Genomic DNA, 14,757 nt, shown 5'->3' on the forward strand with positions numbered 1-14,757 from the left:
TAATATGTTGAATGCTTTAAAATGGTTTTTATTCAATGCTTACAATAAAATTGAGGCACTGAGCTTTCATCTCCTAAAGAACCATTTATGCTTTGAAAAGCTTTTGATTGATTTCTTCTCAATAATGTATGTGCATTAACTCAAACTCAATTTGCACCAGAGTTGGGGGGCAGGTGTGTAAATGAGAGTTGCAATGTGAATCTCCAAGGACTAATTTTGGCCTTTGTTGATAAGTAAAAATTTTCTCTGGAATATTGGGATGAATCCACTCTAGCATTGTCCTAGATATATTTTTAATGGCAACTTTGGAAGGTGGACAGAGATACATTCCTTTTATCTCAAGTGAATTTTCCAACAGCTAAGTTATATGTCTTTAGGAGTAATGGAAAATACCAAATGTTCATGCGCACTTGTTTTATTAGAATAACTAGGAAAAATAGGATTGGCTCCTGTAGAAAATACAATCTCCTAATACTCAGCAGTTTAAAGGAATATTTAGACTTAGTTACAGACATTGCTGGGTAAAGGCAATAATTCAGCACAGAACTTTATGTATAGAAGCAATTCTTTCAACAAAAAAATTTATCAGATATTCCCATTAAAAAAAACAAAATGTAGATGACTCCTTAAATGTAGTAGACTCAGATGTAGATCTCTCCCTCCCACTAAAATGATACTAAAATATATTTTTTAAAATGATATAAGCCCACATGATGAAAATAATGGACTCCCTACTAGAAGCAAGCTAAAATATCCTGTAAAATATCAGAAGGCCTCAAGACTTGGAAATTCTAGGTAACAGAGAATGTAAGAATGCTTGTTAGGGTTAAAGACAAGGTGATTGCTTGAAAATCCCTCAACTACTCATAAGCAGTGTTGTAAAGGTTTTCTTCTCTGGAAAAGTAACCTAGAGACAGTCTGGTTTCAGGAGACTGAACAGAGAGGACAGGGAAAACACAGAGCTGAACACAGGTAAACTTCAGAAAAGTCTGCCAACTGTACTGAGGAAGCCCCAGTCAGGAAATCCAGGACTTAAGGTCACCATAGTTACATTGACTAAGGGAGTACTTGACAAAAGGGAAATCAAACCCAGCTTTGCTACTTGCTAGTTCAATGCTCATGGGCAAGTCATTAGTCTATCCAAAACTTGGTTCCCTTACCTGTAAAATGGGTATAGTAATAGGTAATCTGAGTTGTTGTAAATTAAATTAGATAATATAAGTAAGGCATTTTGTGCATGACTGACACATGGTCACATGTTCAATAAATGGTATCAAGCATCGTCAGTGAAGAGCAGATTCTGGAGTCCTTTCTAAAAGACTCAGGATGAAACTACCATCAAGTACAAATTCCTGTAAGCTGACTCCTTTTGACATGGACATTATTTTCCAATAGATTACTACAGAAGCATAACCTGAAATCTTCAGTAAGTCACATAACTGTTTGCATAATTGTTGTGAAGATTGTCTATAATTCAGGCAAGGTCCTAGCAGAGTGCTTAGTATCAACAAATAGGAGCTATTTTAATTATGATTATTATTAGGTGAAAAAATTATAAATGCCAACTGAAAATCTGATTAATTTTGGAATAAATATATTCTGGGTTATTTTTGCCATGCATCAAATGTCACTGGGGTGGGAAGTTTGTCTATTATCCAGTACTAATTTCACTAACTTCAAATCACTTTGGAGATTAACAAAATGTACTTCCAGTGAATCATTTTTGGGGGAGGGTTGGGTACTTGGAATTGAATTCAGGGGCACTCGACCACTGAGCCATATCCCCAGTCCTATTTTGCATTTTATTTAAAGACAGGGTCTCACTGAATTGCTTAGCACCTTACCATTGCCGAGGCTGGCTTTGAATTGGTGATCCTCCTGCCTCAATCTCTCGAGCCACTGGGAAAATAGGCATGCACCACCGCACCTCAAAAGATACTTCTAAATGGTAAGCTACACTTCTCTTTTTATCTAGGACATTGCAGGTATTTCAGTCAAACTGGAAATAGACATAATACTCAATATTTTAGGTAGCTTTAATTTAGAAAATTTAACCTAATCGTTTAGTTCTTCTTTCTCTGTAAAATGGAGTCTCAAGCCAGAATTAATTATAACAGTACTTTTGTGGCTTGCACATGAATACTCATCTTCATTTCTTGAATTCTGAGCCTCAATTTCTCATTCAAGGGGAAAAAGCAAAATACAAGTAGAGTTAGTAGCATTTTTATCTCATAATCAGTGGGCAAATGAAAACAATTTTTATATAAATTCTCTAAAAATACTGGCAATATTGCACTTATTCCAATAATATGTTTCATAGGGTATTTTATTTACTTTCCCAATGGGATATATTTTAAAAGCTTATAAAATATTGTAAATCCATGGCTTAGCCACAGATTCTTATATTCAGTTACCTTCTTAATTGAGCCAATTAACAAAACAAAATACACATTCAAATGAAACATGTATCTAAACCATTTAGGAATAATTAGAATTATGGATCAGGTTTTCTTTCACTGATCACAAATTATTGTAAAGCTTTTGTGCTGCTCATTTCCGGGTTCACTTTGGTTTTATTAAAGCACGGTATTGTCAGATCACGGGGAGTATCTCATTTTCATTTTCATATCTCCAATTCTAAAGGGGATTAAATTATCTAATTAAGCTGTTAATTAAAAAGACTCCTACAGAATAAACTGCAGGCTACCAATGGAATTTTCAATTTTCATAGTACTCTGCTCAAAAGTAATTTACTAAATTCAAAAGAGCTCAAAGTTACTGCCCTGGATTTCACTTTAGAAGATATAACTAGCAATGCCACCTGAGAATCCAACCAATTTCCTCTTCTTTTTGGGTTCCTGACTGGACTACATAACCCAGACTCCCCTGCAGTTAGGTTTGACCCCATGACAGTACTAGCCAATGGAATCAGAACAGAAGTAATGTAGGTTATTTCCAAGATTAGCCCAAATCTTCCACTCAGCACTTCCATGGCATTCCCCTTCTGTCATTTTCCTGCTGATGAGCACGTATTCAGTCATTTGTTTAAAATGGCAGAATCACAATATGGAAGAAGTCTTGTTCCCCAAATCAACAGTAGGAGGAAAGAAACTCACTGATCATCAATACCCATTATGTACATAATAATGAAAACAAAAAAGTAAACATAAACTGTGTTAAGCCATTGAGGTGATCTGTTTATACAGCTAGTATGATTCAGTTACTAAAAGAAGCAAGTGAACTTGAGTCTAATTAGAAATATTAATGTAAATATCTTAATTCTAATTAGAAGAATTATCCTCCAAATTTTGGTCAAGTCCACTTACATATATACTTGAAAATTGAAGCAAACTCAATAGTTCTTGGATCTCCTAAAATCTAAATTAAATAGGTCACAGCAAGGGAGAGTCTAGACTTCTTGCCTCCATTCCCCAAAGCCCTCCTTTCCTGTCCATATCCTAGAGATCATTCATAAATTTGGTCATTCATATGCATGTTTCCTTCTGCCACTACCCTACACACAAAAATTCTCCTTCTATGAATCAGCTTAGAAGCTAGAAACTCAGAAACTAGAGTAAACTACAACAGGGGCACCACCAAGTCATACTCAGGCATTTATTACCCACTAACTATCATCTGATATGTATTTCCTATACATGATGCCATGACCTATGACACAATGGGTTGACCTAGGACCCTAGAAACCAATACTTTTCCATATCTTACAGCATATCAGTGCCAGAAAGGTATTTAAAATAACCAACAAAGGACTCTACTTGCACTGCCAACCTAACCTATGGACCTAATCTATGGTCTACCTATGGAGTTATCTGGAATCAGGCAAGGTGGTGAGGCTTTCAGAATCTTCCATTACTTGGTTGTTGTCTAAGGGTCACCAGGTACTTCTAGTTCTCTGAAAGTGCATTGGACATAGAGGTTCCAGTAGCATGAAGGTAACTATCTTAGAGAGCTATAGCTAATTAGAAACAAAAGCACACAGAAGGTGAGTTAGGATGCACCATCAAAGGGCTTTGCTGGAATCTGGGTAGAGGGAGCACCAACAGTGTCCTCCAGAGGTGTTGAATAATTCCTTCTCTGTGTCCCAAACCACAACTCAAGTGGTCTAATTCTAACCACTTACATATCTATCTCCCATGCTGACCAGATTGTTTGTTGAAGTCAGCAACTATATAATATCAACATAAATATAGCTGGTTTGGGGATGTAAATATAATGGGGGCTCAGTTGCTGAGTGCTGAATGAATAACTATAAATTAATTGAATTGTTAAAGAATGGTGGCAGCATATTGGGGTTCTTGGTTTGATAGTAACAATAATGTCACTTTTGTGAAACCATACTCATCATGGTTGACAATTTCCTCAAAGGCATCTGGAGGGAACATTATAATAAACTCAGTAAACCACATCTGCTGACTTACATTTGAAATAAAACATAAAGACCACTTTGCAAATCTTTCATTGTCAACAGAAAAAGTTTCATCATTAAATCCTACTTTCCTAAACCAAAAGAGTTAGTATACTACAGTGCATTGTATACTTTTGTGGGTAAAAACTGTCTAAAACTATATTTTTTTAAAAAAGGAGAGAAATGGAAAATCTTCAATCAACTTTTTATTATCCTTAAAATGACTGTTCTCATTGTTTCACAAGTAGGGTAAGAAAACAACCAAACTAGTCTCACAGACTGTTTAGATAAAAAATGCATAATCAAAAAACACCTTTCTTTGAACCAGTGGGACACTTCTACTGGTGATGAGAATGTTGTTTGAAACAGTCAAATATTCTTCCATAATTCAGATGTAACTGAGTCATTATGTTAAAAATATCAAGGAAGAAGCCTATTAAATGCTTTGATTATAGAAATATTGATGGATATATTCCAAATATATTTGGAAATGTGTGTTCTAAGGGATGAAGATTAATACAGAGTTCAGTAATCCAAAGTATAAAGACTTTGTCTTTTCTCACTCTGAGATACCTGACAAGAAATTTCAAGCCTGTCCATTTCTCTAGCATGAGCATAACCTGTCTGGCAAGCCATAGTTCATAGTTGCTTCTTAGTGATAAAATTTATGTGCTGTGCTTTAAGCTCCATTGAGGCAAGGCACTAAATAAACTTGAGGATAATTTATGAATCCTGAGCTTGCATTAGTCATATCCCAGTTCATCTCATAAAAGGAAAAAAATGGAAATAGGAAGCCAATGCTGAGCAGTTGGTGAAAAGCTCAGCAAACTTTGGGCAATGGTAGTAAGTCCAAACAATACCATTTTATATACACAGAATTCTTAATTACTCCAGGAGGACTTAACTAACAAACCTAACCCCTTCCAATGCCCAGATAAAAGTTCACAAGAGAACACCTGGTACATGGATCAGAGAAATGTGTAATTGCAACCCCAGTCTGGGATCCAATATGTAATTTACTTTTAATTTACCATAATGATTTTTGTAAAACTTTATGGCTCTCCTCCAATACATTTGCTCAGCAAGGATCTCCAAAATCCTGTCTTCTTCTTCAGAGCCACATTCTTAGGCCAGTTTCTGTCTACCTTTCCCCTTTCCTTTCTAGTTGTATCTTATCTTCCTCCCTTTACAACTAAATCAATGTCTGTTTCTTTTAGCAGTCTGTATCAAAGAGAAGGACAAGGATAGTATAATTTGAAGAGTTAAACACAAGCACTTGGAAATCTGATCCTATGAAATTGTCTTAGTTAATACTGATGATTTGGTATTGCTACTTTGGTATGTTTTAATAATGGCCATACTATATACAATTTTCAGTAGAACTGAGTTACATCAAGCAAAGTTAAACAGGACAAGGGAACCCTGTCATCTAGAAGCTGTGAGAGCCCCAACTGATCACCAACCAGTTTTCCTGGACCAACAAGTGACTTAATTTCTACATCCAAAATCATAATTCTATGCTTTTATCAAACACTTTCTCTGACCTGCAGGAATGTGTTTATTTGGAATTTTAAAAAGAAGTCTAAAAGGAAAGTACTATTCATATAAGCATGACAAACCTAGCTAATTTTAAGCACTCAAGTACAGAAATAAAACAATATTTTACACGTCTAAATCAAATTGAAATCCTTACTCCAAAGAAAAGGCACATGCATTTCCAGCACCCGTGACCTAATACTACTTGTTTTTAGACATACATATTAAGGTCACATTAAGCTGTGGTTAAGAGGAGGAAAAGGTAGCTGCCCTTCAGAAGTTTATCCATTCAGAGAGGAGGAAGTCAAGGGGAAAATCACTCTCCTCTGACTAATGCAGTGTAATTGTTTTCCTCATGATTGTGCCCCTCCATTTTTCTCCCTTCAGAAGTTCCCATGGTTACAAAAGGACGTGGCACACACTCATATGTCTTTTAAAAGGATGACAAGTCACAGGGATGCAAAATGACCTCCTGTGGTTAGTCTGAATTTGTCATTTTGCTTTCGAGATTTTCTTATTGACCCACTTAACCCAGTACCTCATGTACAATGAATAATGTGATGGGGTAGGGGAGCCTATGTTAAGAAACGAAACGCCAGGTAACCACTTTAATGCTATTACAATTTTATCCTACATACACACACACTAAGAGATAGAGGAGTTCACTTAAAAGGATAATGCTCCAAGGATCAAAAACATAGTACTGCTCTTTCTTCAGAGACTTGAAAAGTAAAAATTATATTCCTTCGTTCTATTCAGAGGATTTTAAATTGAATCAATATATCCTAAAATGGCTTCAATCAAGAAAATTTTTAAAGGTTTTCTTTTTAAAGAGAGGGAACATTAACTGAAATGAAATAGAAGAGCATTTTGCTTTCTCTAAATGTAGCATTTGTCCCTTTGCACTAAAGGAAAATGAAAGCCATGTGTTTCTAATGGGGAATTGGAAAATCCTCCTCTCAATACCTGCTCGTTACAGAAACAGGATCATACAGACTAGATAAAATTTTGAAGATTTCATCTCCTAATTTCCCTGTTGTTGCATGACTAGGAGTTTTTACTTCTTTTGGAACTTAATATTTCCTTTTCTTCCTATTTGATAAACTCAACCTTTACCTGAACAGGGCAATCAGATGCAAATTATGAGGCACATTTTCATTCAGAGAGACTCCAAAGCTGAAAGCAAGAACTTCATTTAAAAATGTAATGGAGATCCAACATAGTTTTTGTTTAACTACCTTAGCATTAAGAAATGCTGTAGTAATGACTGCCCATGAAATCTAGCAATGCAGTCCACAGAGCAGCAAGGCCTTCCATGTATGCATACACATGTCTTCATCACTGAGGGTTACAAGTTTACTGGACTGAACTTTTTGATGAACACATTCTACCTAGGACCCCTGGAAAGCTATACATTGAAATGGTATGTACCACTGAGCTGTGGCTAAAAGACTAAAATGGAAAATAGGAAGAATTCAGCAGAAAGCATTTTAACACAAGTAGCCCAGGGATTTACTTTTGTTGGTTTGATTTTCTAAAGAAAAACACATGGTGCATTTCTTATATTCCCTTTTTTAAGATCTATGACTCTGAACAGATACTATTTAGATCCAAGCAGGTCATCTACCCAAATAATGAAAATGCATCAAAAATAAAAGTCCTCAGGGGAATATAGGTCTAAATAAGTGAGTAGTTCTCTCAGGATGGCAGAATCCAGCACTCCAGCTACCAGAGTCGACAGGAATCCATGCCTCTGTTCATCGTGGAATTAGGTGGGCAGTTAAAAGCCTTCTGGAATTCTTCAAAGTTGCTAATGGCACCATTGACTCTGAAAAAAGATATGGCAAAGCACATGTCATTTAATTCATCAACAGGTTCTGGATGAAACTATAAGTATATTGCTAGAAAAGATCATGATGTTTATTTAATCTGTTTCCAGGAGAGACAACTGAACCCCAAAATCATTAAATAAATTTCCAAAGAAATTAACAGCACTGAGATTAGAACCAGCATCTCCTGAATGGCAGGCAAATGCTCCTACTACTCTTCCAACAGTCTTCAAATTCCTTTAATATGGTACCATCTCCAATACTTAAGTTTTTCCAACTGTTTTTTTAAAATTTAACATTTTATGGAAAAAGTTATTATTGACATAAAGTACACAATTCTTAAATGTAAAAATTACTAATTTATTCATGGGTACCAAATCTTACTACTACTCAGCTCAAGACATAGAATATTTCCAGTACCCTGAAAGCCCCCTTGTGTCCCCTACCAATAGTACTTCCAAGGACAACTACTATCCTGACCTCCATCACCACAGCTTTCCTACTTTTGAACTTCACATAAATGGAATCCACAGTATTCAGTGTTGTGTCTTTGACTTCTTTCACTCAGTGTCTGTAAATGTCATTAATTTCCAACTATTTTAAAGAATTTTTTCAATCTACAAAAACGCTTTCTCTTCTCTAAATTTCTGTTAGGTTTGGAGGCTCATATTTACCTAGAATTTGGTTACTATAACAACAACTAAGGGACAATATCTAATTGTTACAGATAAATAATTCTTTACTAGATTTCAGCTCCAAAATCTGGTGTTCTTGCAAGTTGCCAACTGCAGTAAAGACTGCAGATTCCTACTCAGCACTTTGATTGTAAGTGCTTTTTGGAAGTGGTATTTCTTTTGTGTGATTTTCACTGCACTCAAAATCTATAGTTACTGCAGACATCAGTTTAAAAAAAAAAACTTCCCCCCTCATCTATTTCTTACTCAACCTCACATTCAAAGGGTTGACTAGAAACTCAGCATTCTCAGACACTGACTATTTCCTCCCTAATGACTTTGCTACCTACAGGCATTTGAATGAATGTAATGGTCTGTATCCAACAAATTCTTATAACCGCTTGTGTTTTAACTGGGATGTATGGGTAGGGATGCATATTTCATAGTGTGCTTCACCCTAGGCTAGTGTTAAAGATAGAATATAGCTGATAATTAGTAGGCATACTCTGTAAATTATCAGCTAAAATCCAACATTACAGGCAACTAGTTAGTAAAAGGAAATTAGTTCTAAAATCTTATCTGTTGAGTAATTAATCTACTGTGTGGTTTCATCTGTACCATTTGTCAGTGGGAGCACATTTTAGTTCATTAGAAACTGTGAGGTTTCATGACAGTTTAGCCCAGTGGGGGAGAATTTCCAACACAGTGATTAGATTTTTATGCTACTGGGTAATTTATAGTCAATTTTTGAAGCATTTCTAAGATAAGGTTTTAGGAATAAGATTTTAAAATATAGAAGAAATTTGAGATGACTTTCCTGTAATATGAAAATGGTTTATTTAAATATTAAATGTAAAGATATCCAGGTTAATATGTTCTAAGCAAAGAATGAATAACTATAAATTATTATGATTTCTTATCATAATGATGTGTCCTCTACTTAGAAAATTTCTCTCAAGCTATAGAATCTAAGACAGGGTAAGTAATATCAAACATAATTTTATTTTTACTTAATACTTTATACATTCTGACAATTAAGATTGTAATTCATAATCCTCTTCCCTTCATATGTAAGCAATTGTTTCAAAATATGATATAAGCTGAAAGTCAAAATGTAGTGTCCCTGACTCTAGATTTGAATTATAATTGCTTAGTATCACCATAAATCTTCCTTTGTGTTCAGAGCTATTGAGAAAGTGGGTATACATTCATGTCTGTTGGTTGGTTGTGTGAAAAAAGAGGTACTAAATAGAATATCATTTAACATGAAATAAACCAGAGTTCTAGGTGTGTAAAGGCATAGTGCCTCAGATTACATCTTCTTCAGAGATAATAAAATCTGGGTTTTGGTTCAAACTCCCTCTAAAAAAATAGGTACTTGGATAAATTGAATATTTCAATTTACTGATTGCCCATGGTGGTAATAGCACCCATGGATTGCTGCCTTTCAAAAACTGGAAGATAATAAATAGAATTTAATACTAAAACTGTGATTTGTATTCCAAATTACTTTTGGAGTCTCACGAATCTCTTGAGACTAGAGTTGTGTACAAGTACCCACCAAAAGAAATTTAGTTGAAAAGGCACTGAATATGCCAGCTTACTACTAATGAAGGAAAAGATGCTTAGTTTCTGTTTGGTCAGATTTGGTTGTCTGCAAAATGGACAGAACACAGTTCACAATACGGGCTTTTGTTTGCATCACCCATCTGGTAGTACACTGGGATGGATTGGTGGGTGTGTTGTGGGGCAGAAGATATACAATTAAAAACTGGTATCACTCATTTGACTATTTACCTAAATTGAGGGGGGCTGTGAGCACCAATTTGGACTTGTTCTCGGGCAGCTTCTGGTCTATAGGAATTGCACCTCACCTAGAAAAGAAAGGCATCCCAATAATAAGCTTCTATTCCAATTAAACATTTTCTACTTTAATTGCTCCAAATTATACTGAAGAATAATTTTAGAATGAATAGATGAAAAACAGTTTTAGCAGACCAGATAAAACCTTCTTCAGTAGTAACATCTATTATTCTATACCCAGAGTAGAATGTTTTATCAATATGAGTAATTCTACAATTTTGTAAATTAGGAAAGTTTCCAGATAAGTGCTTTAAATCAAAAGAATCATATGTGTGCCCCCAAATCAATCCATGCATTCCTTCAATTAATGTAATGTTTTAAATAACCCTTATCAAATGTAACCACGCTCATTTGAATCATTAAAATGAATCAGTCATTCAAAATTGAGTATGGTCATGAGAAGTTGCTATTTTGCCCCAAGTATCTTGCTTGCCTCACCCTAGTCTTGGCCTGGAACAGGAGTACATTTCTCTATCTCCTTTGAAGTTAGGCACAGAAATCTGACTTGTTCTGACCAATGAAACATGAGCAGAATGATAGATATCACTTCCTGGCAGTAGCTTAAAAAACTGACAGAAGTTTTAAGAGCCCTGAGAATACATTAAAAGGCAATGCACATTTCCTTATATTTCTTCCCTATACCTGTAGTAACCATGAAAGCACATGTCAAGATAAAGATTCTAAAACCTGGGCCCATATGTAAAAAGTACACAGGGCCCCACTACTAACACATGTTAGACATGGAGCATGAACAAGAAATATACTTTCATTGTGCTACTCTTTTCTGCAGTATAATCTACTTAATCCTGACTCAAAGTATATCTTGAAATATGATATAGTCTTCAAGTATGAACAGGACTAGGATACATGGAAATAGGGGTGGGGACACATTCTAATGAAAGGGGAAATGAGAAAATGATTGGGAGGGGGGAAGGCAAGACATTAAAATTGACTGTAATATGTTGTGTATAATTGGCAGCAATGGGGGACCAAGTGAGACAGGGAATGATGACAGATTTTTGAAGTCCTAAGCAATAAGCCAAAGTTTTTGAACTATATTTAAACATTGTACTTGAGCAGGAAAATAAAATTCATATTTTTCAAAGATTTATCTGGATGTAGGAGGAGGAAATAAAGAGACTAGTTATAAGATTACTTATAGGCAATGAATGTACACTAAATAAGCAGCAATGGGAATGGAAAGAAGTAGAAGGATGAGAAGAATATCTAAGAAAAGAAATTGACAGGTCACAGCAGCTACAGGGATATAGGAAACAGGAAAGGTGATAGAATACTTTTAATTTCGATGAAGATAAGCCATCATTGTGTTTATGAATTTTATTTTGAAGATGTTTTTGTAAAGTGATTCCTTAATTTCTTCAGAAGTTAGCTAATGTGAACTTGTTTTAACAATTGATTTTACCTTATTTCTTTTAGGTTATTTCTTATTATATTCTTACATTATTATATAGACTTGTCTATATCTCCTATGTCACTTAAGAGATTTCTGAAAACACATTATGGTTGTTACTATTTTCCTAGTACCTTCCCAAGAAGGAAAATAACTTTGCTCCATATAAGCAGGCTTAACTCCAATGTGCAAAAGATTGAAAAATATCCTCATTCTGTCAGTAGGAAAAGCTCTAAGATAAATTTCTCATTAGTGATAAAAACAGCTTTTCACTTTTTCCCTAAATCTCTTCAGTTTAAAATAAATCAGAAATGGTTTCATATTATATTTGGAAACATTTTAAATTATAACTATAATATCAATATTAAGTAGTTTATTTCATCTATGAAGAGGTAATAGGGATCCTTGTACTTTGGATAATGATGGATCCTTGTACTTTGTCCTCTAGATTTGGGATTAGCAGACTTTCTTTAAAGGGACAGATAGAACATATAAGGTTCCTGTTTCAACTAATCAACTCTGCTACTGTAACACAAAACTAGCTAGGGTATAGTTATTTTATAATAAAACAATATTTACAAAAACAGGAAACTGGCAGTATTTGGCCTGGTTGGTCTGCCAACCTCAACTTGAGAAAATTCTTACTATTTTTTGTGTGCTTATTTTAACATCTGACCTTGTAATCACCCAAAAGTAAGTCTGCCAAGGTGAATTGTGTTAGTCTTTTCCTTTGGAAGAAATTGATCTAAAAATATCAAATGTCTTCAATGTATCCAGCATCTTTGCTGGGTGTTCTGGAGGTACACAAGAAGTACAAGGATCCAGAACATTAGCTATGGAGATAAACCTGAAAGTCTTGAACATTTTGAGAGCAATTAAGTACTCAACTGCATGGTAATGAAAGTAAGTATAAAAGGAGTTAGAGATAAAAAAAATAATGAGAACTAGACTGGAGTCCTTTGGGAAGGTTGTGGAAGATGTGGAGCAGGTGAAACTCAACATGGTTCCTGAAGGATAAAGGTGGGATTGAATAATAATTTGGGGAAGAAGAATATGAAGAGAGGCACATTATAAAAGGAGAATTAGAAGGAAGGCCACAGAGAGATAGTAATGAGATGACATCGTGGGGTGGAAGTAAGGATACTGCCTTGATAAGGTTGAGAGTTTATCTGATCCAATGAAGCTTTGGGAAATTAAAGCAGATCAGATGGAGATGGATCAGACTAAGAACTTTGAAAGCCAGATGAAGGTGTTTGGCCTCAATGTTGTAGGCATTTGAGAATCACTGTAGTTCTTTCAGTAGATTATTACTGAAATACAGTGGTTTCAGTGGAATGTTAAAGAGTGGTGAAAGATGCTGAAGTAAGGAATACATGCCAAAAGGCTGTTGGGATAATCCAGAGTGGAAGATATAAAGGTTTTGGCTATAGATGATGAGATAGGGTAATGGGGATTGTATGGGCTGAATGTTTGTCTCCCCTAAATTCATCAGAATCTTATGCTACTGGCATCCTGATCTGAGACTTTCAGCCTCCAGAACTATGAGAAATCAATTTTTGTTGTTTATAAGCCTGAACTGCCTAAAACAAGAGAGAACAAGAGGTTGAATCTAAATAGTATTTAAAAGGATAAAACATCTAGACTTGGGGACATTTGTAATATAAATATGGATACTTAAATCAAAAAAGACCCAAGAACAGACTTTCTAACCAAAGAGACCAAACAACTGAGGGCATGTTGATATAAATAAGAAAACTAAAGAAGAAAGTGATTTTGTTGACACTGAATTGATTAATGATAATTGGTTTGGTGTTGTCATGCCAGTTTCAAGAGATAAAAGTCCCAGACAGGTAAAAATCCCTTAATCAGAGTTGACTGTAAAAGACTTAAGAGATGGATGTGCTTACTGATGAATGAATGCAAAGTCTTAGGAACAAGAGTTTGTACTAATGAAAACTTTAGTCTAGTTTTGACAATGTACTTATATGTTGGTTCACTGTGAGGCCATATATCAGAACCTTTCTAGACCCATACCTGACTTCCTTGAAAATGTTGCCTATACATTTGTGACATAAACCAGTTCAATAACCAATAGCAAAGAATTGGTGCTTGCTTCATTAATCAGAGACTCAAACTAAGAATTATGCTTTATTTAGTGTTTTTTCTTCTAATTTCTGCTCCAAGAACATATTAAACTCATGAAAAAGTGACATGATTCTCCTTGCCTTTGTTGATCTTTTTAAGCTCCAATAGTCCTTGTGTATTCATTTGACAGTTGGGAACCTAGACCTGAGTGTCTCCCATAGCTTGAGAGAGATAGGATAAAGTCAGCAAGTGAGGTGAAGGAGAAGGAGAAATGTAAGAAAGGGTAGGGCCACAAAAGTCAAGGAACACATTACTGGAAGTGGTTACAAGTAGTACAAAATGCATTAAGAAGTCCAGATATATTGAGGAACTATAGGGCTAATTAGTTAAAAAATTAGTTTGCTGGTTAAAAAATACCAGTGAACTTTGGTTCAATAAATTAATTATTATATGTCCCACAGAACATTAAGATGATGAACTTTATCCTGAAAGTAATCAGTGAGATAATATTTTGGATAAAATTAAAGTCATGGCATTAAACTTTGATGAAAGTCACAAGCTCAAGTCCTTCATTTCATCCTTGATGCCCCTTCTTCAGTGTACTCACATGAGCATAACTCAGGAAGAAGAGCTGGTTGTTGTTGAATGTGATGCCTGGTAAGAGAGGCTCCTCAACTCCCTGCCTTCTGTCATTTACCCATTTCCTATAAGCCTAGTGAGAGAAGCAGGATAGATGAGCTGTGCAATGATGATTTTCCCTTTATTCCTCCAGTACAGAGATATTAAATTTATATTCCTGCCATATGCAAAATGCAATGTATCAAGTTTTCCTTTAAGAAAACAAACACCTGGAAGTTAATGTCTTCCCACTTAACAGTGAAGTAGGTGCACCAGGAAAAGACCTTACACTCAATAACTGTCAATGGAACTGAG

At 35.1% G+C, this 14,757-nt stretch overlaps 1 protein-coding gene across 1 annotated transcript in view; it reads right to left on the minus strand.

Moving 5' to 3' along the window:
- Positions 1-4,619: 4,619 nt before the first annotated feature.
- The window catches only part of Phex (phosphate regulating endopeptidase X-linked), a 190,456-nt gene continuing 180,318 nt past the window's right edge, over positions 4,620-14,757 (minus strand). Inside the window, exons 20-22 of the mRNA XM_047537191.1 lie at positions 14,432-14,536; positions 10,263-10,339; positions 4,620-7,790 (exon numbers count right to left, since the gene is read on the minus strand). Of these exons, the coding sequence (XP_047393147.1) occupies positions 7,688-7,790; positions 10,263-10,339; positions 14,432-14,536 (285 nt within the window). The 3' untranslated portion in view covers positions 4,620-7,687. The remainder of the gene's footprint in view (positions 7,791-10,262; positions 10,340-14,431; positions 14,537-14,757) is intronic.

The sequence above is a fragment of the Sciurus carolinensis genome, chromosome X (genome assembly GCF_902686445.1).
Source record: "Sciurus carolinensis chromosome X, mSciCar1.2, whole genome shotgun sequence".
In the NCBI taxonomy this organism is placed as follows: domain Eukaryota; kingdom Metazoa; phylum Chordata; class Mammalia; order Rodentia; family Sciuridae; genus Sciurus; species Sciurus carolinensis.